The following is a 27,030-nucleotide window of genomic DNA, read 5'->3' as shown; positions in this document are numbered from 1 at the left end:
CTTGCCGCCAAGCGCGGAAGCCGGGCTAGGCGGACCGGCGGGAGCGGTGAAAAAAGAAAAATATGTACGGGGGCGCCGAGGAGGAAGATGCCGACTTCGTGTCTCCGACGGGGGTGAGAGCACGGGAGGTGGGTGGGGGCTGTGGGCGGGACCGGAAGAGGAATTAGGAACTTCCGTTCGCTTGTCATACCTGGGGGGAACTTGGAGCACCCCTCTTAGGGCTTATCCTCAGTACCTCTAAGCATGTGCAGAGGGCATTTAAAAATTTCGGGGGGTGTCTAACAATTTGGGATTCTGAGCCCAGAGAGAGCCTCTGAGCATGTGCAGAGGGCATTTTTAAAAATTGGGGGGACTTGTCTAAAAGAGTTGTGTTTCTGAGCCCAGAGAGCGCCTCTGAGCATGTGCAGGGGGCATTTTTTAAAAAATTGGGGGGGGGAGTTCTCTAAAAAGAGTTGGGGTTCTGAGCCCAGAGAGTGCCTCTGAGCATGTGCAGGGGGCATTTAAAATTCTGTATGTGTGTGTGTGTCTAACATCAGAGCTGGGTTTCTGAGTCCACAGATTGCCTCTGTGCATGTGCAGAGGGCAATTTGGAAAAACCCCCCCCCAATAATATGGGAAACCCCAGGGAACCCTCCTGGGCTCAAAGGATGCTCCTAAGCGCGTGCAGAACGGCTTTTTGAGGAAACCTGAGTTGTATTCAGGACCCATATCATGTCTTGCTGGGATCCCCCAGAAGACATTTAACGCAATTGGAAGAAGGTTGTTGCGTTCCGGCAAGAGGACAGAGTCCTTTGAGTGAAAAACTATCCTCTTCCCTTAGGGACACAACAAGCTGCGGTCTCCCCATATATTTATCCAGGGCAGGTTAGCCTTGTTTGTGTAATGTGGTTGGCATTATGGTTTGCAATTAACCCTGGTTTGTGTTTGTGGCTTGGTGAGTTGTGAGGACCCAGCCACTTTGAATAGCTTGTATTGAGCAGACTTAGTAATCTGGCTAAAGAGTGTGGCGTGAACAGAGACATTTATTTTTATATCCAATCTATCTAATATCTGCCTATCTATCATATTTTCTATCTAAATCTAATTCTCTATCTATCTATCTATCTATCTATCTATCCATCTATCCATCAATCCTATCTACCTCTATCTCTAATTGTATATCATTCTATATGTAATTCTATTTATCTTTCTAATTCTATCTGTAATTCTATCTATCTTATCTATCTCTATCTCTATGTCTTATCTCTAATTCTATCTATATCGTTCTATATGTAATTCTATATCTAATCCTATCTATCTATCTATCTATCTATCTATCTATCTATCTATCTATCTATCTAATATTTCTTAACCACCCATCTCCCTATGTTCTATCTCAAGTTGCCTTACCTTGCAAGATTATTGTCACCATAGAAGCAGCCGGGGTGGGGCATACAGATTCTGTTTCCATGGGAGAAACTGAACTGGACTTTGACAAGGGCTTCTCTTTATGATTTTTGATCCCGCTGCTTTCTGCGTTTGTTACAATGATAAGTTCAGGCATGGCGAAGCCACCCACTTTTCGGAGCGAGACGGGTGGCAAATAAATTTAAAACAGAAAATAATCAGCAAGGGTTCTCAGGCAGAGAGTTCACACATTGCACTAAGGTGTAACCTTGACAGAACTGATTTGGTCACTGATACCCATTATGGCTGGTCAATCATAGATTATTGCTAGGCGTGGCTTGTGAAGGCAACCATTTGTAACTCAGTAAAACCACAGCCCAGGACGGCATTTAATGGTTTAATGTGTTGTGTGAGGCCTGACAGTTGTATTCTGGACATCTCGAGGGTGCCAGGTTGTAGAGAGTTGTTTTAGTAAACAACAAATCCTAGGTTCTTGTTTACAAAACCGAGGCGGTAATTGGTTAAATAAACCTTAATGGTGTTTCTTGTGTCGGTTGTATCATTTTTACAGAGGACAATTTTTTTTCCTGCATCATGGATGACCCATCTATTTCCCCAAATTAATGATGTAAACAGGCATAATAAGTGTCAGAGATCCTTCTTGGTAATTGTGTGGTCTGTTCCACTAAAGAGGCTGGTGGGGAAATTAATTATCTTGTCTCTGAATGTTGCAAGAATGTGCTTAGTTAAGCAAGCCGGCTTGCAAGATTGTGCAATTAAAGGAGATTGTCCAGGTCAAAGGCTTGGCCGGAAAGAAGCTTGTATTGATTAGATTCGTGTTTGTGACTCCGCTCACTTTGGAACTATGAGGCAGTGGGTTGGAGATATCCCTGCCTGTCATATTTACCTGCATAACTCACATTATTCCAGGTTAAGCAGCATGCGGAGCACGGATAAAGAATAAAATATTAAGCCAAAGCAATGAAAGGCATCGGAGAAAGCATTAAAACTTAGCTGCACAAATCACCCTTCTCTGCATGTCATTCCATGCTTTCCACCCCAAATTGGTTGAGGGGGAGGAACAGGATCGTAGTTTGCTTATACAGGCTTAAGGTAAAAAAACAAGGATCTGGTTTTGCTTGCAGCCAAACATGTCAGAACTGAGTGGCGTTTGTCCTTAAGCTTGCTTGGAAATATGTGGTGCGCATATGACGAAGGGTGATGACCTCTTCTATACAGTACCTTCTCTGTTTTACTGAAAAGCATCACGTGGAAAAACATTTCCTTCCAGTCCAGGTCCAATAAATAGAATAACAGAGTTGGAAGGGACCTTAACCCAATCCTTAATTTAATTCCCGTGTCATTGGCAAGAGATATAAACTTGGAAAAGTTTATAACTAACTCTACAATACTGGTGCCGAAAAAACCCAGGATGGGAAGGTCAGGAGGAAATGTCATAACAGGGAAACTCCACAGTTGCACTGCTGTAATCAGCGGAGCTTGGATTTGCAAAAGGAAAAATAAGGATTTTGCAACCATTGGGTGGTTTCCAACACAGAAAGATAGACAGACGTGAAGGTAGTTCAGAATCGGGGTGCCCAGCCTCGCTTTTGAGATAAGCTGGGACTACAAGTCCCAGAGTTGCTTTGGGCTTTGTTGTGTGGACTTCTTGCACTTTTCAATTTGGGGAAAATTAGTGTTTGCCACCTTTTGTTCTCTCCCTCCCTCTCTCTTTCTCCCTTTCCCTCCCTCTCTTTCTCTTCCCCCCTCCCTCCCTCTCGCTTTCTCCCTCCCTCCCTCCTTCCCTCCCTCTCTTTCCCTCTTCCTCTCTTTCTCCCTCTCTCCTCCTCTCTCTCTTTCTCCCTCTCCGCCTTCTCTCTCCTCTTCAACTTTGGTGTCAAATATCCTAGATAGATAGATAGATAGATAGATAGATAGATAGATAGATAGATGGATGGATGGATGGATGGATGGATGGATGGATGGATGGATGGATGGATGGACGACGGACGGACGACGGACGGATAGACGGATACGATAGACGGAAGACAGATAGATAGATATACATAAAATATCCTTTTAGATGAGGAAGAATGGGGCTGACAGGAGAGAAGAGAGGCCTGGAATTCCTCTCTCAGCGAATGTATTGGAAGACTTGGCTGCCCTGGAATTCTGCGAATCGTAGCCTAGAAAAAGTCTGCAGAATCGTAACGTTAATAAACGCTTGGACAAGGTATCCAGGATAGCTGCAAAGCTCGTTCCTTTTGATTCAGCTTGGCTTCCTTTTTCTCTCCCCCTCTGTCCTCCCATCCAGAGCCGGCTAAACCAATGAGAGCCATGTGATGGGCCAGCTTTTTCGGGCCCGCAATCACGGGACGCTTGTCTCACTTCCCTTAATTTCATGCTCCAGAAGAGGAAGGAGATAATAGATGGTGTTTCCTTGAGTCGAAAGCCTTAAACTTTAATTGGAAACGACTGTCCTGTATCTCCATGGATAAAAAGCCCTGCGGCTTTTATGGATTAACAAAGTGCTTATTGTTATTATTGTTTAAAATGTGTCTTAGCATGCAGTGCAATTTTAAGTACCATCTCTTTTTCTTTTTTAAATTCACCTGGCCATAGGCAGCCTCTTCCTCTGGTCTCGTTCCACAAAAGTCCATTCACCGTTGGACTTTGTGAATCAGTTCCCTCTGGATTTGAACTCCTCTTAAAAGCGGGGTGCCCAGAATTGGTCTCGGGGACTTACAAGAGGGTGTAACCAGAACAGATCTTTCAAGCATTCGTGTACTGACCAATAGAGGGGAATATCCATAGCTCAGGGTTGAAATGAGGGTCTTTGGTGCTCTCTGAGCCGGCTTGTTTTCTTGCAGACGTTTCCATGACCCAACTAGGTAACAGCTTCAGGGCTAAATGGAGTCGGGTTTGTGGAGAAGAGGAGGAGGAGGAGAAGGAGGAGGATGATTATGGAGTCCTTGGGGGTCTCTGAACTTGGTTGCTTTCTTGTAGACGTTTCATTACCCAACTAGGTAACATTATCCATGTCGTTTTGTTCTCAGTTTATATTCTAGTGTCTTTCCCTGTCTGGGTGGGTGGCTGGGCAGTCTGAGAGATTCTTTGGTTGGGCTGTTTGCTTATTTCTTGGCTGAAGTTAACCTTGGAGTTAATCTACGCTGACCCGGGTGCTGATTGCTGGTGCGGAGTGCTGGAGTGGTTTTTTTTTCCCGCTTCTCTTTTGGCCTGGTGGATTGTCCCTTTTGCACAATCTCGAGGTGTTGTTAATGTTTGCATGTCCATGGGTGGCTGATTTGCCAGAGTGCCAGGCTTCTAAGGAATCCCCTGGCAATTTGGGGAACTCGACCTGGTCTACCATGCTCAAATGTTCGTCCCTGTACTGACTTTTGCCAGCCTCCTTAAGTTGAGGTAGGAAGGTACTCCCTCTTACCTTTCCAAGGTTGCTCGGCAATTCCACAGACCTGATCTTGTGCAAATTCAAAAATATTTTTTTTGTTGTTTTGGAAACCCGAGCTTGCATTGTTAGCTTTCCAGCCCCCTGCCTGGCTGCTGATGCTTCAAGATTGGAGAAGGAGGAGCAGGGGGGAAAATGTGACTCTCTTTCAGTAAAACAGTCGTGAAGGTTGTGAGTAGACAGAGGTTGACGGAGGGAGACACAACCGGATAGAACTGAAGGGGGAAATGGCAGACTCATGGCGGACTGAGTATTTTTGGCAAGCTTCCTACGGGTTGGTTGGTTCGGCTTGGCTTTCTTGGGTGGGTGCTGTGGTCCGTCGGCAGCCTACGGAGACCGCAGCGGAGTCGGACAGTGGGGAGGAACATGGGCCGGTCTGGGAGTCTAGGGAAGGCTCGGACGAGGGTCATCTGCATCTGATACAGATATGGGGCCAGGGCCGTTTAGCTGACTCTGGAGCCTCCGGAATCTGACAGCAGCGAGGCAGAGGAACAGCGGGAGCCTGTTGCCAGTGCGCGCTTGCGCAGAGCTGCCAGAAGGCGAGAGCAGTTAAGACAAAAGGGGTGACTCGGGAGTAAAGTTTGGAGGTGCTTGGCCCTCCCATAAGGTATAAAGGAGGAGCAAAGGGACAGAGTGGAATTCTTTAATGCTTTGGGTATAGGGTGACTCAGTATGGCGCCGGTCCTCATTGTTTTCCTTCACCTCCCAGTGGGCGTGGTCCAAGCAAGTGATATTCAACATACCAGTCATAGTATTTATTTATCTCTTTTAACATGTTTTCTTTATTTCGTTTCCCTGTTTCTAACTTCCATTCTATGCAGTAGCTCTGAGCTTGATTCTTTTCTTACAGATGTTTCATGACCTGAATTAGGCATCAGCAGCAGCCCCATAGCACTGATGATGTTACCTAGCTGGGTCATGAAACGTCTGCCAGAAACATCTAAGCTTCAGAGAGCACAAGAATCTTCGAGCTACTAATATTCTCCTTTATCAGTTCTCACCTTTATCTAACTGGGGATTTCTCCCCACCCTCTTCTTTCCGCAGGGCCAGGCTGGCCTCTCTCTTCGGCATGGACCAGACATCCTCTGGAACTGGGAACGAATTTTTCCAGTATACAGCACCCAAGCAGCCTAAGAAAAATCTACCTGCCCCAGGTAAGCAATTGTTGGCCAAAATCCAGAATGCTTACTCGCAATGACAATGCCTCTTTTTCCAGAGGGGAATGAAATGGCATCCCATCCCCGGATGAATCTGGCTGGGATTAAAGATCTGAAAATGCTGGGGAAGAAGCCCTTCACCTTTGTGGGTCCGTGACCCCCTAAATCAATTAAAGTGGGGGGGGGCTCTGTTGAATATAGGTAGCCCTCGGATGTACGGCCCAGAATTTCAGACGGTAAGTAAGACGGTTAGGGAGCTTTCCTTACTCCATGGTCAGAGCTGGGTTTTGCACTCTCTGAAACATGTGTAGATAGATAGATAGATAGATAGATAGATAGATAGATAGATAGATAGATAGATAGATAGATATGAAAGAAAGAAAGAAAGGAAAGAAAGAAAGAAAGAAAGAAAGAAAGAAAGAAAGAAAGAAAGAAAGAAAGAAAGAAAGAAAGAAAGAAAGAAAGAATAAATTCATTCTTTATTGGCCAAGTGTGATTGGACACACAAGGAATTTGTCTTGGTTCAAATGCTCTCAGTGCACATAAAAGAAAAGATACATTCATCAAGAGTCAAGAATCATAAGGTGCAACACTTAATGATAGTCATAGGGTACAATAAGCAATCAAATCATACTAGGAAACAGTCAATATAAATCGTAAGGATACAAGCGTCAAAGTTACAGTCATAGGTGGGAGGGAATGGGTGAAAGGAAGGATGGGAGGATTAATAGTGATAGTAGTGCAGACTTTGTAAATAGTTGGACAGTGTTGAAGGAATTATTTGTTTAGCAGAGTGATGGCATTTGGGAAAAAACTGTCCTTGTGTCTAGTTGTTCTGGTGTGCAGGGCTCTATAGCGGGTTGGAGTTGAAACAGTTTGTGTCCAGGATGTGAGGGGTCTGTAGATATTTTCACAGCCCTCTTTTTGACTCGTGCAGTATTATACAGGTCCTCCATGGAAGGCAGATTGGTAGCAATTGTTTTTTTTTTTTTTGCAACCCTGATTACTCTCTGGAGTCTGTGTCTGTCCTGTTGGGTTGCAGAGCCAAACCAAACTGTTATAGAGGTGCAGCTGACAAGAGTCAATCCTTCCTCTGTAGAACTGGATCAGCAGCTCCTTGGAGCTTCCTGAGTTGGCGCAGAAAGAACCTTCTTTTTTTGACGACGTAACCAAGTTCTTTCCTTTGTGTGCTGCCTCAGGTGCTGGCCCTCCCACGCAGAAGCCTCCTCCACCTGCGGGAGCACCCTCCGTCTTCGTAGCCACCGCCGTTCACGCCTATCGGTTGTAAGTCTTGCCTTGACTGGAAGTGCTCCTTCCTTGTAAGGGAATGTTTGCCTTATGGGTTTTCTGTGCTGGGGGAGGAGGGTTCAGAGGACGCCGTGCAACGTCCATCATGCAGCCTCGGGCTATAGAGAGTCTAGGATACAACAGTAGGGCTGGAAGGGGCCTCGGAGGTCATCTAGTGATAACTAGAAGTTTATATGTAAAAATACCAGAAGCTGAGAGGCTCTTCCTGTCTCCTTCCAGCACAAACGGGACCTACGTGAAACAAGGAAAATATGGAGCAGCCGTAGTGGGATGCCACACCACCCAGGAGGTAAGAGGTGGGATTAATGCTTGCCTTTGCGTCCTGCTTTGCGTCCGTTCCATCTCCCTCCCTCCCTTCCTTTCCTCCCCATCTCCGTCCCATCTGCTTCCTTCCTTCCTTCCTTCCTTCCTTCCTTCCTTCCTTCCTTCCTTCCTTCCTTCCTTCCTTCCTTCCTTCCTTCCTTCCTTCCTTCCTTCCTTCCTTCCTTCCTTCCTTCCTTCCTTCCTCTCATTCCCAACTTCCTTCCTTCCTTCCTTCCTTCCTTCCTTCCTTCCTTCCTTCCTTCCTTCCTTCCTTCCTTCCCTCCTTCCCTCCCCATCTCCGTCCCATCTCCTTCCTTCCATCCTTCCTTCTGTCCCTTCCTTCCTTTCCCTTCCCTTCCCCTCTCCCTCCTTCCCTCCCTCCCCCTTGGTTGAACCATAAGCCTGTTGAAACCTGACCGTAGTTAATGGCTCATAATCAGACTCAAGGTGAGAACTGCTCCTGTGCCCTTCAAACATTCTACCTCGACAGGTAATTGCTCCTATATCTTTTTATTTGACTCTGCCTGCAGCTCCGTGTGAAAGCTACTGACCGAAGCTTAATCCTGGTTTATTGAGTCAGTCGCGGTCGGCCGGATTCATGTCGGGCAATAAGCCAGAGCCAGGCTTTCAACTTTAAGTGATAGGTTTTACGTTACACTTTAAAACCTGAATTAAATACGGTCTTTTCCATATGAATGTAGCTGCTGCGTCTGCTCCAGTCTCTGAACATCCCTTGTTTTTTTTTTCCTCCCTCTCCTTCCTCTTTTCCGCGGCGTATGGAATCCAGTACAGGATTCTGCTTTATATCAACCAGCAACAGCAGATCACCAGTGCAAGAATCCACCCGGGCTTTGTATTCACGGTAAGCCTTGGTGGTTAAACGTCGGGAGAAACTTTGACACCGATCTGGAAGCATGTCTGAAGTCCTGGGCTGATTAACAGCAAAGATTTAAGGGATCGAGTGAATTGGCGGCGAAGATTCTGGCCCCGTTTGTATGCGTTAAGCCTGCCGGCGTAGCCGTTGAAATGAGGTTCCTGCAGTTTTCCACTTGATGTGTTATCTACCAACCAGAACTGACGCGTGTGCTTTTTATTGTTTATCTAGATCCAACCCAACAACTACGGAACGTTTTACGATGATCAGAGGCAAAACTGGTCCCTCATGTTTGAATCTGAGAAAGCAGCAGTGGAGTTCAGCAAGCAGGTGCCCACCCTGTGCCCAAAGATGGTCCTAGCCCTGGGCAAAAGGAGAGGGCTGTTTTGAGGGGCTGCCCTGTCCTTCTTCATCTATCCTTCCCTTCCTTCCCTTCCTCCCCATCTGCTACCTCTCTCCCTCCTTCCTTCCTTCCTTCCTTCCTTCCTTCCTTCCTTCCTTCCTTCCTTCCTTCCTTCCTTCCTTCCTCTCATTCCCATCTCCCTTCCTCCCTCCTTCTTCCCTCCCTCCCATCTATCTTCCTTCCTTCCTTCCTTCCTTCCTTCCTTCCATCCATCCATCCATCCATTCTTGCTCTCATCCCCATCTCCCTCCCTCCCTCCCTCCCTTCCTTCCTTCCTCTCATTCACATCTCCCTTCCTCCGTCCTTCTTCCCTCCCTCCCATCTTCTTCCTTCCTTCCATCCATCCATCCCTTCTTGCTCTCATTCCCATCTCCCTCCCTCCTTTTCTCCCTCCCTCCCTCCCTTCCTTCCTTCCTTCCTTCCTTCCTCTCATTCCCATCTCCCTCCCTCCCTTCCTGGGTGCTGCAATGCTCTTAAGTCCAATGCCAGTTGCCCGGAGTGACTCAGAGCTGGGTCCTTTTCGCCTACAGCTCTGCCTCGCCAAGTATAACAGCAGCCCTTCGCCTGATTCAGTGACGTGCCAGGACCTCATCCTTGGAGACGGCCCGGCTGTGGAAGTGGGCGACGCGCTCGAAGTTGCCTTCACCGGCTGGCTCTTCCAGAACTCTGCCCTGGGCCAGGTAAAACCCGGGAGAAGAGCAGCGACCTTGCGGGGGAGCTTCGTGATCCCCCTTTCCCACGTCTCGTTTGCATTTTATCCTTACAGGTGTTCGACTCCAACGTGAACAAAGAGAAACTCCTCCGCCTGAAGCTGGGCTCCGGCAAAATCATCAAGGTGTGAGCGACGCAGTCCTGTTTCTTTGGGGCGTTTGGGTTTTTAAATGTCCGGCTTTTCCATCTCAGCTGGGTTGCTTAGCAGGTTTTGCTGAAAGGGAAAAGTTGGCTCAGATCTTCGGGTTTGTGGTCAGAGAGAGGATGGTCCTCTCGAATTGGGAGGGTGGGGGTTGATCTCCTCAGGAAAAAATAATTGAATACTTTCAGGTAATTGCTAAATCAGCTAGCATTGATGACACTACCTAGTACGGTAATAAAATGTCTGCAAGAAACAAGCTCAGAGGGTATCAAGGACCACACATTCTTCCCCCTTCTCCTCCTCTTCACATACTCCACTCACTTCCAGTAGGGATGATGTTGCCTAGTTTGGTAATGAAATGTCTGCAAGGAAACTCATCCCTGTATCCTACTCCCTTCTAGCACTGGTAACGTTACCTAGCTGGGTAATGAAATGCCTGCAAAAACACCATCCCCTACCAAACTCGGCACCAATATTCAACCACAGTCCAACCCCCGAGCTACAAATATTTCCTTCTGTCGGCATTTGCTAAATCCGTGTTTCTCAACTTTGGCAAGTCTACAAGGGATGCACTTCAACTCCCAGAATTCTCCAGCCGCCATGTTGACGGTTAAAGTTGACCCATCTTAAAAGTGAATCAGGACTGAGAAACTGTGTGCTAAACTGAAGGAAGGAAACGGTAGCTGATAAGTCGCCATTCACTCTATAACCTAATTCGGGAGTTTTCAAACTTTTTCAGACTTGGGATCCAGAGACAAAACTCAACTGGCTGCATTGAACTAAAAACACCCCAACCCAAAGTAGATAATACAGGTTGAAAAAAAACCTCTCCTAGGCTGAGCCTACGATAGAGTCTCCTTTAGGGAAATGACTTTGGAGAAGGGCAGGAGGAAGCCCTTCCATGTAATTTAAAACTCTTTTTTTCCCTCTCAGCCTTAAGAGAGTGAGTTAAATCTCAGCTGTTCTTTACATGACTTTCTGTTGTTGTTTTTTTTCCCCGAAGGGCTGGGAAGAAGGGATGCTTGGTTTGAAGAAAGGAAGCAAGCGTTTCCTGGTTATCCCTCCAGCCCTGGCTTATGGGTCTCAGGGAGTGGCGAATCGGGTACCTCCAGACTCCACGCTGGCCTTCGAGGTAGAAGTCAAGAGGGTAAGCCGTTCTCTTTCGTTTGGGGGTGCCAGCTGTGCCCTGTGTAGCTCTGTCTTGTCTAGAAAAGGGTGCAGAAAAGAGCGACAAAGATGATTAGGGGACTGGAGGCTAAGACATATGAAAAAACAACAACGGTTGCGGGAATTAGGTATGTCCAGTCGAGTGAAAAGAAGGACTAGAGGAGACATGATAGCAGTGTTATAACCTCTCAGGGGCTGCCCCAGAGAAGAGGGAGTCAAGCTATTCTCCAAAGCCCCTGAGAGGCAGGACAAGAAGCAGCGAGTGGAAACTGATCGAGGAGAGAAGCAACTTAGAACTAAGGAGAAATTTCCTGACAGAACAATTAATCAGTGGAACTACTTGCCTCTAGAAGTTGTAAATGCTCCAAACCCTGGAAGTTTTTAAGAAGATGTTGGATAACCATTTGTTTGAAGTGGTGTAGGGTTTCCTGCCTAGATAGGGGGTTGGACTAGAAGACCTCCGAGGTCCCTTCCAACTCTGTTACGCTGTCCCACGCCCCCATCTTTCTTAGGTCAGATTGGCCAAGGAGGCTGCTTCAAATGAGCAACATGGAGTCCCCAGGGACTCTCTTGCGCCCTCTCCAGGACCAAACACCGAACATCTCAGCGCCGACCCTGCAGGGTTGCCTCCTAGCACGCTACCCCCAAAGCCTGGGTGAGTTATCAGTTTGATTTTAATTTTTCAGTCCTCTCCTGCACGTTAATGTCTTTGCTGGGCAGTGTCTACCGTTTGAGAAAGAACGAGGAAGGCTAGTTGCTGTTCGCATTTAATTCAGAGGCTGTAGGGCAGCGCTTCTCCACCTTGGCGGCGTTAAAGACAGGTGGACTTTTAACTCCGCTATCCTGACTGGGGAATTCTGGGGTTGAAGTCCACCCACCTGAAAGTAACTGAGGTTGAGAAAACCATGCTACAGGCTTTTAAATTCTGAGAAGAGACCTTCTACCCACCTCAGCGGTTCTAAGATTGTCCCTTTTATGCTGCAGGGAGCCAGCTGTGCGGGCCAAATCCAACTCTCTCAGTGAACAACTCGCGGTAAGTCTTTGGTTCACCCAGCTCGGCTTGCTTTCTCCATTTTTTTAAAAAAAATTTCAGGGTTTGAGCTAAACCAGCGGAGCATTTCCAAAATTTTTCCCTACCGGTTCTATGTTCATGTACATGTCAAGGCTGGATAGCTGCCTGGAGTGTTTTTAAGCTCAGCTGAGGTGCGGCGACAGCGCAGATCAGCTGAGCTTCACATGGGCGCAGCACAGACACGGAGCTCTGTCAACCTGGTGATGTAAGGATTCCAGCAATCGCCCTAATTAAATCATGATTCTCGAGCCAAACTTCAAAAAACTTCCAAGGATTCATTAGAGGCGACATTCTGGCACTGCCCTCGATGAAGCCAACTCTGGCCTACATCACCCCGTGAAGAGCTTGTTTCCCCTCTCCCCGCTGGGTGTGTCATAAATCAGATTCTCCAATTGAGCACCTCCATGGGCTGGGTGTCATCGATCACATTCTCCAATTAAATACATTCGCAGGCAAAAGCTCTGGTGTTTTAATTACAACCTTTTAAAGATCAAGAGTTGGAATGTACTTCCGTTTCCCTGCACTGCTTTTCCAGATTTCCTTCCTCCTCTCCCCCCCTTTTTTATGGCAGCTACTAAAACAGACATAGGAATGTTTTATGAGTTGACAGGTGACCTGCCTGGAGAGCTTTTAAGCTCAGGTGAGGCGCGGTAATCCGCTCTGCTAAGTGAATCAGCTGAGGTAAAAAAAACAAGGAAATCTAGGGCAGGGCCCAGCCAGAAGTGTGTTTGCCGGTTCTCTGAACCAGTCAACATTTTCGCTACCGGTACGCCAGAACCGGTCCAAACCGGCTGAATGCCACCTCTGATCTAAACTCTCTTCCCCTTAAATTGAATATTTTCTGACTTCCGCTTTCTGTCAGTGTGAACTCATTCTGAGTCCCTGGAAGGAATCCATTTTGAACGAACCGAGAGACTCAATGCTGCTTGTTAAAAGATGGGACTGGTTTTTACAGGCTGAGCTCGGGAAATTGGGATATTTTCTCTCAACGTTTCCTTTGTTTTGTGCGTTGTTTTTCTCTATCTCCCTCTCTCTCTTCCCTCCCTCCCTCTCTCTCTTTCTCTCTGTCCTGTGTCAAGAACCCCGACATGGCAAAAGCGAAGCTGATTTCACGAATGGCGAAGATGGGCCAGCCTATGCTGCCTTTCCTTTCCGGTTCGGCTCCGGCCCAGCTGGACTCAAGTGATTCGGAGATCGAGGTGGGTGGCTGGGTGGGCCTTCGGAATTGGGGGCGGGGGGGGAAATCCCAATACTGCTCCCAAAGATCAACGTTGCTCCATCAACGTTTCAGGACCCCAACACTTTGCGAGAAGCTGCTCATCCCGTCACATCTTCTCCGCTGAAACCATCCTCCCCAGCCGCTCTTCCTCAGATAACAGCCCAAGGCACGTAAATCCATTTACTCTCAGTCTGCATTTCATTTTCAACCTACGTTTCTTAGGGTAAAATAGTATGTGTGTGGGGGAAAATAAATGCCTTCCCCTGGACACCCCCCTGCGGCTTTGACATTATGTTATAACGTGTGTGATGTCCACAGGCTCCTCATAATTCCAGTGGGACCAGAGGGACTAGAAACTTGGTTGAAGAGTGTAAAAATTCTCCCCCTTGTCTGGGCATTCTTTAGAATTGCTCAGCGCTGCAGTTGGCTACTGTTCCTGCGTATCTGGAGTTCAAGAACCCACCACAAAACCACCTTAAGAATAATTATTTCTAGGTTTTTTTTCCTGATTTCTGCATTGGCTTATGTTTTGGATGCACCAAGATCAGACTTGGGTTCTAGAACTGATCCAGAAATCACCTTCAGAAGAATTGTTTCTCGTTTCTTTTGGTTTCTGCAGACCTATGCTTATCTAGTCTTGCACTGACTGTACCTTTCTCCATTGAATGACCATTCACAACCTCCCGTTTTCTTTTCCCAGGGCCCCAGGTATCCGCTCCTGGACTCCAGGTGTCCTCGGCTGCTGTGATGCCTACGGCCTTGCATCCTCACCCAGCTCTTCCTGGGTCTTCTCAGAGCCTTCAGGTATGGGGGTGTTGACGGGTCTTCTTTTTCGAAAAGAGGCCTGCCCATCTCTATACATTTAGCCTTTGCTGCTGTGGCAGCCGTTTCGAAGCTTGATCCCAGGAAGGGCAGCTAGATCTTGCACAGATAAGAGAATGGCTCTTTCTGCCTGGACCTGGGACCCCCCCCGCTCCCCTTTCTGAAAAAGCAGGAGAAAAGGGTTGAAAATCTTGCCAAGCACCCGTGACCGTATTGGGGTGTGGTAGCTGTTGGAACTCTGGAACCAGGTGGGTAAGTAGCTTTGAACAGTCGCTAAGCAACCAGCCGTAACTCAAGAACCTCCTGTAGCGATCCTCAAAGCTCTTAAAATCCTTCTTCCTTGAGCTAAAGGTTTCCAGCCTGGAATTGAAAGCTTTTAGGGCTTAAAAAGATATTTCTGTCTTATCTTCACCCTTTTAGGCGTACACAGGGATGAACTACGCCTACCCACAAGGACCTGCGTCAGCTTCCCAGCTTCAACCTATGGGGCCCATCTTCCCTGCTCCTTTCCAAGGTAGGCCGGGGCTTACAGGTCTCTTGGTGGCTGCACATAGCATGCCAAACCAGGATTAGGCTGAACAGCTTTGCCCCAAGAGAGATACGAGCGGTTTCTACCGAGTTTCCCCAAAAATATGACCTACCCTGAAAGTAAGTCCTAGCTTGATTTGCACCCAATATAAGCCCTAATTAAGACCCCCCAGATGTTGGCAGGAATGAGGGCCCATAGACTTTAGGTTCTGGAAAACTTCCTCTCTTCCTCTTTCCTTATGCAAGTTCCATATTACCGGTCATTCAAGTTGGAAAGAAACAGCTTTAGAAGAAGCCCAATCCATAGACCTAATATCTCATTTTTGTTCTGCAATTGCCAACATTTTTATTGATGGATTCTCTTTCTGTTTACTACTCTGTTCCTGATACTTTCGATTGCTCTCCGAAAATTCGTGTTTACTGTTCCCTTCCAAAGCAGCAGCCGGTGATATTGGTACTTTCTTAATGACGGAAGCAAGGCAACAGAACACCGAAATCCGCCTTTCTGTGGGCAGAGTGGCTGACAAAATAGACCAGCTAGCTGCTAAGGTAACGTCAAAGTGATGAGGTGAAAGCTTGCGTAAAAGGATTTGCTTGTCTACAAATCGTGCCGATCGGCCTTAGAAGTTTCTTCCCAGTTCAGCTGGCCAAATGTTCTGGGAACTCACAAACCCCCTAGCTAGTAGGCAACTTGGCTATCTCAAGTTGAACTGTGGAGTCCTTGGTGCTCTCTGAGCTTGGTGGCTTGCTTGCCAACTTTTCATTACCCAACTAGTCAACGTCATGAGATCTTGCACTTAGGATTCCGACAGTTCAATGCTAAGCTGCTACCAATAGTGTCTCTTCTATTGGAATTGGCTGTCTTTTTCTGATCAATGCTTAACTTGCTTCTTCTCACATCTCCTTTGGAATGAGTTCTGCGTGGGTGAGTGGCTGGGATCATGGATTACATTCCACTATAACACCATGGGGGAATCCCATCGTGGTTTAAACCACGGAGGCTCCCTTGAATGCATCATAGCGACCGGGGATTAAATGAGATACCTTAGCCAAGGTGTGATCCAGGACCTTCTCTTTATCTCACAGATGGAGGAGCTGCAGAAACAGAATTCTACCCAAAGCTTGTTACCAGGTATCTCCTCTGTTACAATGGAGACAGCCATGATTATGGCCAACATCCAGCGTATAATCCAGGTAAAGTGAAGACATGTTCAGACGTATCCTGGAGAAACTTAAGATCAACTCCTCACTCTGTCTCTCTTTAGAGTGAGATATGGATCCTAAGTTTCCCCAGGATACATTTAAATATGCGTGTGTGTGTACAGACAGGTTGACCTCCATCATAGATTGTTTGTTCTTCATTGCCAAAACAGCAACAACCCAAACTTCTTGTCTCCAAAGTTCTTTTTTTTTTTTTCAGGAGGCAGCTGGACTTTCTTGGAAGACGTTTCGCTTCTCGTCCATGACGCTTTTTCGGCTCTGACTATGGATGGTGGGGAATGGAAGTCAGAGCCGAAGAAGCTTCTTGGATGAGAAGTGAAACGTCTTCGAAGAAAAAACCAGAAGGTCCAGTTGCCACTTGAGGGTCAACCATGACCTGGATGGATGACTGAGAATCTCTGTCAACAGCCAATCTTCTTCCATTTAAGGTGATTGGAATGATCCATTCCAGGAAAGGCACATTTTGCCCAACCTTAGTTGATCCTAGAACACCTGTCCCTTCGCTGAAGTAGAGAGCTAAGCCTACGTCCTACTTAAGGGGAAGACACCTCCAATGGCGGCACGTGCAGTGGTGTCCCTCTGAGAATCTCTCGTTATTAGATACAGCTTCCACCCTCTTTGGTTGAGGTGATGGGACTTGTCTTACAGAGCCACCTGGAACCCTTAACCCATCTTTTGCGGGGGGGGTTCTCTCTGCAGGAAAACGAGAGGCTGAAGCAAGAGGTTTTTGAGAAGAGCAGTCGCATCGAGGAACAGAACGAGAAGATCAGTGAACTGATTCAGCGAAATCAGAGGTGAGGACTCTCCCAAGTGAGGAGAGGCATTTCCCTCCATGTCTCCTTGCCTCTTGGGTGAAGGCTGCCTTTGATTTATGGTTCTGGCAGCTCATCCTGTTAAAACACGGCCACTGTTGACCCTTGGAGAACCAACCCCACGATCCCCTGTGCAGGACAGTGGTGAGGTTTAGGCTCACAGGACCTTGGGGAAAATACGCAAGGGGTCAAGGAAGGAAGAGGCTGTTGAGTTTGGAGAAGACTTGCACAGCCCAGAGATTAGAGCGTGAGGAAGAAACTCAAAGCGATCTCCCCTCAATTTTATCGAGACAGAAAGAACCCGGGAAAGTCTTTTGATGTCTGTTCTTTTGAGATAAGCCAGATCAAGAAATAGACGCTTCAAGGATTCCATTGATGTGATTCTCTTGGTTAGGGTGTAGGAAAAGCGTTTTGAGAGCCTGTTGTACCCCTAAACCGAACTGGTTATTATTATTATAGATTGGACTTCACATGAAAACTGCTCTGTTGGGTGGGACCCTTCCCACAAGACCCTATTCTGGATTTCTTGTTCTCTTTCTCCCAGATACGTGGAACAAAGCAATCTGTTGATGGAGCAAAGGAACAGTTCTCTGCAAATGAACACCGAACATTCTCAAGCCAGGGTCTTGCACGCCGAGCAAGAAAAGGTAAGAGCACCAAGAGGAAAGGAGGCCAAGATAACTTATTTTGGCTAACCATCTTTCTGTCGTCTCCTTTCTGGCTTTCGATTCTGGTGGAGTTAATTTTCCTTCTCCTGTCACTGCTTCTTTTTTCCTCTAGTACCTGATGCCACCGGATCGGGGGTGGTGGGACCAGGTGAGGTTCTATTCTCTCGGTAACCTGGAATTTCCCCTGCTCCAGAAGTTCCCCTTTTTCAACTTTGAGCAGGAAAAAGCCAGTTTCCCTCTCTTCAAACTGTGTTTTACCGCTCACCTTTTCTGTCCGAATATCCTGAACTCAGCAAATAATGGGTTTCCCAGAGGTTTCAGTGGTCTGCATTAGTAATCTAGCATGTTTTCGATATATTTAATTTTTTTAAAAAAACTTGGTTAAGTCTGTGCGCTGTATATAAATCATTCATGATTCAGAGAAAAAAGTAAAAGCTCTTGTGCTAAGTTTACACACTCTAAATTGCATCCCGTAGAGTCCTGTAGATGGTGGTACAAATTGCACATGTATTTGGAAGTTAGTTCAAGTCGGCACAGTTTATTCTGGGCGTGCGAGGATTTTGGTAATTGAATTTGATAAATTCAGTAAACTTGAGTGTGCAAGGATTGTTCAGCTTGATATATAACACTGAAAATAATTGAAAGCTTTTCTTTTTTCTCCTGTTTTTAACTTGGTTTTTATTTTTGTTTTTTAATAAGACTTTATTAAATCTCAACAAAAGATAAAATATAAGGAAACCCCCCAAAAATTGAAATGTTTGGAAAGTTTGTAAACATTTTAAGACCAGGCCATATATCTACAGTATTTAATATTTTCAACATAAGGGGACGAACATTATGAGTTTTCCCTAAATTCACATAAATGTTCATTCAGAAACAACCCAGTTTCATGCTTATTGTTGGGTGTAATTACTATTTCAGCCTTTCGAAGCAAGGCTGTTTTAAAGCATGGATTTTCCTCCCTGGAGTGCAGGAAAAAGTTTGACCGTTCAGTTGATTTTTTGCTCAGTTATGGTGAGACCTACAGTTTCGAAATAGCAACGGATAATCAAGAAAAAGCACAGCATCCTTTGTAGTAGTGGGTTTTTTTTGAAGGAGGAGGACAGGCAGAACCCGGAGGCAGGCGGAGTCAAGAGAGAAATCAGCCTGGAATCATTACGCTCCCACAAGCGGTTTAAGTGCAACCCTTCTTGAATTCCATTAACTTACCTAGCACCAATTCAATGCTGGCTGAAAATCTAGTAGATGCTTGGATTTAGGCACGAAGAATAAATCAAGTAAACTTGAAGTTAATGCCTAGCCCTGATTCTTCACACCTGGCGTTTTCCTGCATAATCTCAGCCTCTGCAGGAATATCTCAACTATTACCTGAGCTTTAATTCCCCCCCCCTCCTCCTCCTCCTCCTCCTCCTCCTCCTCCTTCTCCTTCTGGAGAAAACTCTTCCACGACTTCTCCCTCTGCTTTTCTCCTTACGGATCCTCTTTTCACGTCACAGGTTAAGGTTGCTGAGGAACTGGCAGCGGCTACAGCTCAGGTCTCCCGGCTTCAACTGGAGCTGACCAGCCACCAGAAGAAGGAGATGGACCTTCGCTCCCAACTGAATGCTGCCTTGAAGGAATCCGAGAGGCACGCTGCCCAGCTTAACCAGTTGCAGGCCCAGCTGGCAGGTAAGGGAAGGTGAGGAAGACGCTGAAGTGGAAGAAGAGACGTCTCCCCAGCACAGTAGAGTACCTTTCCCAGACTGGTAAAGGCCTCCTGGGATGGGGGCTTCAGTGCCCTCCACCTTCTGCAGAAGATAGAATCAAACCCAACCTCTAGATCAACCCAGCCTTTCTCCCTTGCAGCCCAAAACACCCCTTTAGACCTCATTAGGGGTGCCTCAAAGCTGTGTGCGCTGCCACCTCTGTGCTTTGTTTCTCTCCCCTCAACTCTCGTAGAACTTCAGGAGTCGTCTGAAAAGGCCAAGAATAAATTCCAGGCGGAGAAGCAGAGCCGCAAGCAGCTGGATGGGAAGCTGGCCGCCTTGGAGGAAGAGTTGGCTGACCTCCGGGTGGAGAAAGAGAACCTGGAGAAAGTGAGGACTTCTGAAAGATCTAGAGATCTCGTGGGCATTCTAGATCGGGCCCGTTTGGTTTACTTTATGGTCATTGCACCTCGTACCACGAAACCAAACACCATCTTCAGTGCATGTCATGACCACCAAAATAAACACAAACAGACATCCTTCGCATTCTATGCAATTGAGTTGAGAACCCCTGATATTGCATTAATCTTGCACTATACAGCAGAATTCAGTAGAGCTCCTGCCCTGGGATAGAAGCTGTTTTTCACCCTATTTGTCCTTGTTTTTATTATCCTATACCGGCTGCCAGATGGTAATAATTTTAAAAAAAAAGGGGGGGAGCCCAGGATGAGTTGTTGTTTCCTGAGAAGTCTCAGGTAGTATCATCTCTTCTGGGCCCTTTTGACCAGGGCTGCAATGTGGGCACCCCCAGGTCAGGTCCTCTTTTAGGGTAACACCCAGAAACTTAAAACTGGCCACTTGCTCCACTCGGTCTCCCTTGAGAAGCAAGGGCCGGATGTCTGATCTGTTCCTTCTATAATCCACTATAAGCTCCTTGGTCTTATTGGTGTTGAGGACCAAGTTATGGTCTCCACACCACGAAAGCAAGTGGTCCACTTCATCGTGGTAGGCAGACTCATCCCTCCCTGAGTCCCACCACTGTTGTATCATCTACAAATGTAGTAATAGTGCACCTTCCCAGTCAGTAGGGATCTGTGTTGGCCAGTGGGGAATTCGAAGGAGCAGTCCATCCCTTTGCCCTCCCACCTTGTTCAGTCTCTTCCCCTCAACCCATGGCTGCTCTGCCTTCTTCCTCTCCTTCAGAACCTTTCTGAAAGAAAGAAGAAATCTCTCCTTGAGAGAAAACAGGCCGAAGAAGAGGCGGATGAGATTCGCAAGTCTTACCAGGAAGAGATGGACCAGCTTCGTCTGCTTCTGAAAAAGTCACGGGCATCGACCAACAACGTTGCTTCGGAGCAGGTGAGAAGCAGGCGTGAATTTGCCCCCTGAACTTGGTTGGCTGCTTGCAGACGCTTCATGACCCAACTAGGCAGTGCCATCAGTACGAGGAAGTGCAGTGTCTGTTCCCTGTTTATATAGAGTGGTTTGCTCTTCCAGTGTTAAGGGTTGTGTGGGTTGCTTCCTTGATGCGGCTATTGTTTTCTTCTTGATTGACTCCTTATTAGTTCCTTGACTAGGATCTTGCTTTCAGCTTGTTATTTGTCGGGTGTCAATCCCTGCTTATCTGGGCTTCCAGTTTTTGTTAATTTTCTAAAACCTCTGCGGCTAAATAGGCCTTCGCTCCAAACCTCGTCCATAGTGCTGGGAAAGTCCCCTAACCACTCAGCCTCCTTTGGGGAGGCGCCATCTTGCAAGGAATTCAAGTCACTACAACGGCCTTTAATGGGGTTTTGGGAGCAGGAAGGGCAGGAGAACCAGTGTGTTAGACTGGAAGTCAATCCTGTCTACTGTCCTGGGGAAGCTCTCCCTTCTGCAGACCGAGCTGGAGTCCCAGTGGGAAGCCAGGTGCGAGCGTCTGCTGAGCTCAGCCAAGGAGCAACATGCCCGCCAGTTCCAGGAAGTGTGTGAGCAACGGGACGCCCAGCAGCAGGTGATCTCCCAGCTGGAAGAGAAGGTGGGTAGCAGTAAGGGAAGGACAGGCAGAGCGGGTGGTGGAGGCAAGAGAGGAAGCATCCTGGAGTCGTTGCGTTCCCACAAAGGATCCAAGTCCAACCTCTCTTGAATTCTCTTTATCTAGATCCAGTTTAGGGCTGACTGTGAGTTGACTAGTTGATTCTTGTGTATAGACACAAACTTTTAGTGCCTAACAGTAGCCCGCCTGTCTCTCTTTTCACCCCCCACTTCCCCAAACCCCATTGCTCAGGACGGCTCTACCTGTCTGTTTCTTATTGCCTTGCTCAATATCTACCTCCCTGCTCCAAATCTAGCCCCTATTTCTTTATAGCTGGGTTCTGATCCAAATCCAAAGCAATAGAAAAAGCAGAGCAGGACTGAGATAAATCCAACTTGGGGGGCCGCAGGGGTAACCCAGCTACCTTCCCGGTGTAATTTGACTGCAAAATAGCCTGTTCCCAAATATAGTCAAAGAGTTTACATCTATGGAATTAATGTTGTTTTTGCTTTTTAAAACTAAAGTCCTAATACGGGTCGGCCTCAACTTACAGCCTTTTTAGCAACTGTTTGAAGTTACAGTGGCACTGGAAAAAAAGTGATATCTCCTTTTGGGGGGGGGTCCCAGTTGTGGTCGTAAGTCAAAGATTGCCAGCATATGCCACCTTCCCTCCTCCTCATCTTCATTTAATGACCCCCATAATCATGGAGTCTGGCAACTGACCGGAACTAGCAGTGTGTTTTACTGGCCGGATGCCTTTCCTGTCGCCTCTGCAGAGTTTTGTTCCGCAGATACAATTCTCAGTGTGCCCGAAGAGAGAGAAATATCTGCCTTGACCAGGGAACTCACAGCCTCTGGATTGTGAGGCAAGAGTTCCACCTCTGGGCCACCGCACCACTCCTCCTCCTTCCTCTCTGCCCGCTGAAGCCACCTGGTTCCGCATGTCTGAATGTCAACCTGTGTCTCTGCTTTCTAGATTTCCCTGCTCAAGGCCGGCAGGATCTCAGAGGTCCAAAACTCCACCCAATCGCAGGATCAAATAGAAGAACTGGAGGCCGTTAAAAGGAAGGTGAGATTCACCCTTTATCCCAAAACACAGAAATTAAGCGTCAAGTCACCGCTTGGGGATTATTTTTACAACGAGCGGCAGTTTTAAAAAGGTCAGCGCAGGAATGTGATCCTTAAACTTAACCTTGTCTCTTTGAATCGCCGGTCCAAGTTTTCAGGGGTTGAATGTCAGCCACAGTAACAAAAAAAATAAAAAAGAATTTCTGGCCGTCATTCCCTACTAGATTTGTATTTGTATATTCTGGTCACCCCGCTTATAAACTTTGCAAGGTTAGCTGCGGTAGGCAAGGAATTCTCTCCCTAACTATCCTATCAGAGCTGAAGAAGCTTCTTGGATATGAGAAGTGAAACGTTTTCAAGGAAAAACAAGGAAGTCCAATTGCCTCTTTAAAAGAGTAGTTATGTAAGCAGAGGGGAACGCAACAAATATTTGGGGTGTGTTTTTCAGCATTCAGCCAGGATGGGCTTTTTATGTTAAAAGCCAGTGTGAATGATATAGTTGATATTTCTTTTGTATACTTTTTTTTTTTAGTTGTATTATTTGTGTTATTTAGTTTGTGATTTGTGTTGCTTGGTTTTATTATTAGTCGTGTTGGGTGGTGGTGAGTTTGTTCCTTCTTTTCCTTTTGCGTTTTAACTTTGGAAATAAAAATAATTTGTTTTTTTTTAAAAAAAAATCTGCGAGGCTGGAGGTGGGAATCCTGCCTCTGTCATGTCGACATGTCTCTTTTCTCTAAACGCCACGCCAGTGTGCAGCCTTGCAGTCCCAACTGGGAGATCTCACTGCCCATTACGAAGGCCGGATCCGAGAGCTGACGAAGAGCATCCATAGGACCTCACCGACAACTTCAGGCGAAGAGGTACATCCCTCCCTCCAGGGAAATATCTTATTAAATAGGATCTTTTTAAAAAAAGACCAAAAAAATGTCCTGGGTGTGTGTGGCCGACTGGGTGTGTGTGTGACACCACTCACTGGACGTGGCACTTAGCTGATAAGCAAAACTTCCATAGGAAATATGAACTATTGCCTCCTGCAACCACCACTCCCCTTTTGTTTCTATTTATTCCCCGGGGAGTAGCCATTCAGTGTCCACATGTGCCTTTCTTTCCGAGTTGGCCCCTGTTCCTTAGTTGTTCTCCCCTCCTGACAGCTCTGCACCTACGCGCATCTGGAACAGGCTCCAGCCGTTCCTCCTCCCCACTTATCTCCAAGTTCAAAGGCAGCTGGGAAATGTCAGGTGGCCCTGGCCCCATCTCTGCTTCCGACCCAGAGCATCCATCACAGCCTTCCCCAGACTCCAGGACTGGCCCAAGTTCCTCCCCAGCCTCCTCATCGCCTGAGTCTGACGGGCCACAATACTCGGTTGGTTGGTTGGTGGTCTTTGCGGGATGCTTTCTCGGGTAACACGTCTCAATCCTTTTTCCGTTGCCAGGTGAAAAAGATCATGAACGGAGTCTTCCACTCCCTCCGAGGTCAGTTTGAGATTGAGGAGTCCTACACTGGAAGGATCGTTCTCGGTGTCGTCATGAGCACTATCAAGGTAGCTTTCAGGTCCAAGTCGTTCAGCTGATCCGCTCGTTCTTCTTCTCTTACTGCGGGTCTCATTCTGCAGTTTTCTACCGTGTTTCTCTGAAAATAAGACCCTGTCATTCATAAATATATGAAGTATATAGTATCTCTCAATCTTACATGGGAAAAGACCCGAACATGCCAAGACCTGCATATATATATGGTTTTATATACCAGGTTTTATTTTGGGGGGATGTCATCCACTGAATAACCTCACTTGCGTACATCGCTCCTGACCTCCTTTTCGCTGTCAGAGTCCTTCAGGAATTTCTTCGGCGGCTGGCAAGGCTTTCCTGAAGGCCTCTGCGGCCAATAATGGAGCTTTGGATCGATCCAGAGCTTTGTTCTTAGCTCCAGAGGCCTTCAGGGCTACAGAAGAAATGGGCTGGTGAGGCAGGTGTCGCGGTGTGCGAGGCCTGGCTATAAATGTCCACCCCTCCTCACCCTAGATTAATTTTTACCCATCCACTCTTGAGTGGATGGGATCTTAATTAGGGCTTATTTTGGGGAGGGGGGTAGGGCTTATATTGGGTACACATGTTAAAAAAATCAAGGTAGGACTTACTTTCAGGGTAGGTCGTATTTTTGGAGGAAACGGGGTAATTGAGGCGCTCGAGGTGGAGACTCCCCTTTTCCCTTCCTTTCTCCCCGTCGCCAGACGATAACTCTGCAGCTGCTGGAAAGGTCTGAAGAGCGCAGTCACGAAGAGCAGGGACCGCAGCAGAGAGGCAGCCCGGTGGTCCTCGCCCGAGATCAGCCAGCCAGTCCTGATGAGACGCCAGCAGTGGCATCTCCGGTACCTTCAGACCACGTGGAAGAAGACCCCAACAGTTCTGTCCTCTCCTCAGAAGGAAGCCAAAGCAAGCCGGAACAGGAGGCCCAGCATCCGGGCACCCCTGCTGAGTTGACCCCGGCACCCTCCGATCCAGTCCCCAAATCTCCAGAGGTGGAGAAGGAGGAGGAGGTTGTGTCTTCTGGACCAACAGAAGCTCCTGCTGTAGAGGTTGTTGGTGGTGAAGAGGACACAGCCGCAGGTCCTGTTCCCTTGAAGCCAGCCGTTGAGGAAGCTGTGCCTACACCGGAGCCAGAAAGAGAAGAGGACACTTGCCCAGATGTTCCTGACCGGGATCCAACCTCCTTGAGCCTTCCATCCGGTGCAACCGAGGAGAAAGTCCAAGCTAGGGAGATGCCACCACCAGCATCCACCCCTCCAAAAGAGAATTCCAGGTCAGTACCAATCGAAGAGGAGCTTCCCGCCTCTTCTCTATTTCAGCTAAGTCCTCACATCATCCCAAGTCAGTTGAGGGTTGGCTGTAGGAGGCACCCCGAGATCTCCAACCTGGGAGCCAGAGGAGGCAACGTTGGGTGGCTCTTCAAAGCGAGAACCTCTCCATCCCTTGTTAGGGTTTTTGTTTCTTGCTGTGGGAAGAGAGGGAGGCTTTGCTTCGTTCTTTGAGCTTAATAAGCCTCTGTCAGGATTTTCTAAAAGGGATACTGGGACGCCAGCACTTTTCAGCCGCACAATTACACGCAGCTCTGGCGGGGTAGGTGTCAAGTTTGTTGGTTCATTCATTTCTTGGCAGCGCTCCTGAGGAGGAAGCCAATTCGTTGAAAGCAACCAACTGTAAGCTGCCTTCATCAGCAGGTCCATTGGAAGAGGAAGAGGATGATGATGAACTGGTGAGGCCTGCGGGGGGGGGGGGGACGACACTCCGACAGGGGCATGACAGCGTCCAAATTTTGGGAGAGTCTGCCGTGGCCGTCAATGTGAAAAAACGGCCATAAGTTCACTTTTTTTTCCCCCAGCGCTGTCGTAACTCGGAAAAGCCACTAAATGTTAGCTTTTTTAAGCCAAGAGTTGCCTGTACGCTGGTTTGTGGGGTTGTGGGCCCCTCTGGGAAGTAGTTCCAACCTCGCCCTTGTCTTCCTTGGTCCTCCAGAGCTTTAAGGGGCGTCCTCCCCCGACTCCGCTCTTCGCTGATGACGAAGACGACAATGACCTGGACTGGCTGGGATGAACCACGGAGGAAAGTTCGGAAGTAGAAGTATTTTTGCCTGGTGGTTTTGCACAGAGGGGGTGATGGAGCCTTGAGAACTGGGGTTGTCCCAGCAGTTTCTCTCCCTGCACTGAAGCACAAAGCAAGCCCACTTTTCCGCATTCAGCTCTGAAATCCTGCCTTTTTATGTTTTGCAAGCGAGAAAGTCTTCCTGGAGGGACACAAGAAGGGCTGAAAAGGACTTCGTGCCGCTCCGGGTTCCTTCTGGGATGCAAATGCGAGAATCCCAAGGAGTTTTTTTTTCCCCCTTCTTCTCTTCTTCCTGCCCACCCCACATCTTCCCCACTGGTGCTTTTGAGGATTCCCTGCCTACTGATCCCTCTGCATATCAAGCAGAACAATTGGTAGCTGGGGGAAGGTTTGAAATGGCTAGCAAGGAGCCCCTTTTCAGAGAGAGAGAGAGAGGAATGAGAGATGAAAGAGAAAGGAATGAGAGATGAAAGAAAGGAAGGAAAGAGGAATGAGAGATGAAAGAAAGGAAAGAGAATGAGAGATGAAAGAAAGGAAAGAGGAATGAGAGATGAAAGAAAGGAAAAAGAGGAATGAGAGATGAAAGAAAGGAAAGAGGAATGAGAGATGAAAGAGAAAGGAAAGAGGAATGAGAGATGAAAGAGAAAGGAAAGAGAGGAATGAGAGATGAAAGAAAGGAAAGAGAGGAATGAGAGATGAAAGAGAAAGGAAAGAGAGGAATGAGAGATGAAAAAGGAAAGAGAGGAATGAGAGATGAAAGAGAAAGGAAAAAGGGGAATGAGAGATAAAGGAAAAGGAGGGAGGGAGAGACACCTTGTCCTAATTCCCACACAAAAGGAGACACTCATCCTTGCTAACTCTGCTGGGGTGTCGTCACTTGAGAAGAAGATTCCACGCCCTCCAACAAGTGAAAAGACTATCCAGCATTTAAGGGGAAGGGTCTACCTGGAGCAGAAGCATCTGCTCCGATTCTAATAGGCTGAAGAGGTCAGATTCTGTGATTGACAGGCACCCTAAATGTTTTCCCCAAAAAAGGGGGCGGGGTATCCCCATAAGCCTTTTGCATTTTAGGGGTTGGGTGTTTGTGTTGGGAGGCAAACCAGGTTAACGGAGCCTTCATTCTAGCAATAGCCGAGTCTCGTTTTGGAGCAAAGGTCTTCCAACTTGGCAAGTTTTAAGACTTGTGGACTCCAACTCCCAGAATTCCCGAGCTGACATGACTGGAGAGGGAGGAATTCTGGGAGTTGAAGTCCGCAAGCCTTAAAGCGGTCAAGTTTGAAGGCTCCTGTTTTAAGAAGAAGGGAAGAGGGGAATTCCTTGAAAAGGTTCACAGTTTCTGATAAACGCAGCACGTACGAGGAAACCCCAATTGGGGGTGGGTGTCTTTGGGGATAACTTCCCCCCACCCA

At 47.4% G+C, this 27,030-nt stretch overlaps 1 protein-coding gene across 3 annotated transcripts; it reads left to right on the top strand.

The window, feature by feature from the left end:
* The first annotated feature begins 3 nt into the window (after nucleotides 1–3).
* Nucleotides 4–27,030, top strand: FKBP15 (FKBP prolyl isomerase family member 15). 3 transcript variants are annotated; one of them, XM_087914454.1, is made up of 29 exons: nucleotides 4–114; nucleotides 5,897–6,007; nucleotides 7,210–7,294; nucleotides 7,538–7,607; nucleotides 8,409–8,483; nucleotides 8,727–8,825; nucleotides 9,429–9,578; nucleotides 9,665–9,733; nucleotides 10,755–10,898; nucleotides 11,431–11,573; nucleotides 11,903–11,951; nucleotides 13,070–13,189; nucleotides 13,282–13,375; nucleotides 13,910–14,013; nucleotides 14,452–14,545; nucleotides 15,002–15,108; nucleotides 15,646–15,753; nucleotides 16,480–16,574; nucleotides 17,137–17,239; nucleotides 18,757–18,928; nucleotides 19,199–19,335; nucleotides 20,149–20,304; nucleotides 20,807–20,959; nucleotides 21,933–22,025; nucleotides 22,774–22,884; nucleotides 23,458–23,565; nucleotides 24,253–24,821; nucleotides 25,178–25,274; nucleotides 25,535–27,030. In XM_087914454.1, the coding sequence occupies exons 1-29, from the start codon at nucleotides 63–65 to the stop codon at nucleotides 25,610–25,612; spliced, it is 3,546 nt and encodes a 1,181-aa protein (XP_087770580.1). In that variant the 5' UTR covers nucleotides 4–62; the 3' UTR covers nucleotides 25,613–27,030. The 3 variants fall into 3 exon arrangements, with proteins under 3 accessions (XP_087770580.1, XP_087770579.1, XP_087770578.1); XM_087914453.1 differs by having other exon boundaries at nucleotides 14,999–15,108; nucleotides 25,535–26,356; XM_087914452.1 differs by having other exon boundaries at nucleotides 14,996–15,108; nucleotides 25,535–26,356.

This window comes from Pseudonaja textilis, chromosome 17, assembly GCF_049901715.1.
Source record: "Pseudonaja textilis isolate UNSWEBS1 chromosome 17, rPseTex1.2, whole genome shotgun sequence".
Taxonomy (NCBI): domain Eukaryota; kingdom Metazoa; phylum Chordata; class Lepidosauria; order Squamata; family Elapidae; genus Pseudonaja; species Pseudonaja textilis.
Note: the sequence above shows the minus strand (reverse complement) of the source record. Positions and strands in the feature narration are given on the sequence as shown.

Coding starts and splice junctions, on each gene's coding strand:
- FKBP15 (XM_087914452.1), top strand. CDS start 63: ATGTACGGGGGCGCCGAGGAGGAAGATGCCGACTTCGTGTCTCCGACG. Junction 7,295..7,537: donor GCCGTTCACGCCTATCGGTT/GTAAGTCTTGCC, acceptor GTCTCCTTCCAG/CACAAACGGGACCTACGTGA. Junction 10,899..11,430: donor TCGAGGTAGAAGTCAAGAGG/GTAAGCCGTTCT, acceptor CATCTTTCTTAG/GTCAGATTGGCCAAGGAGGC.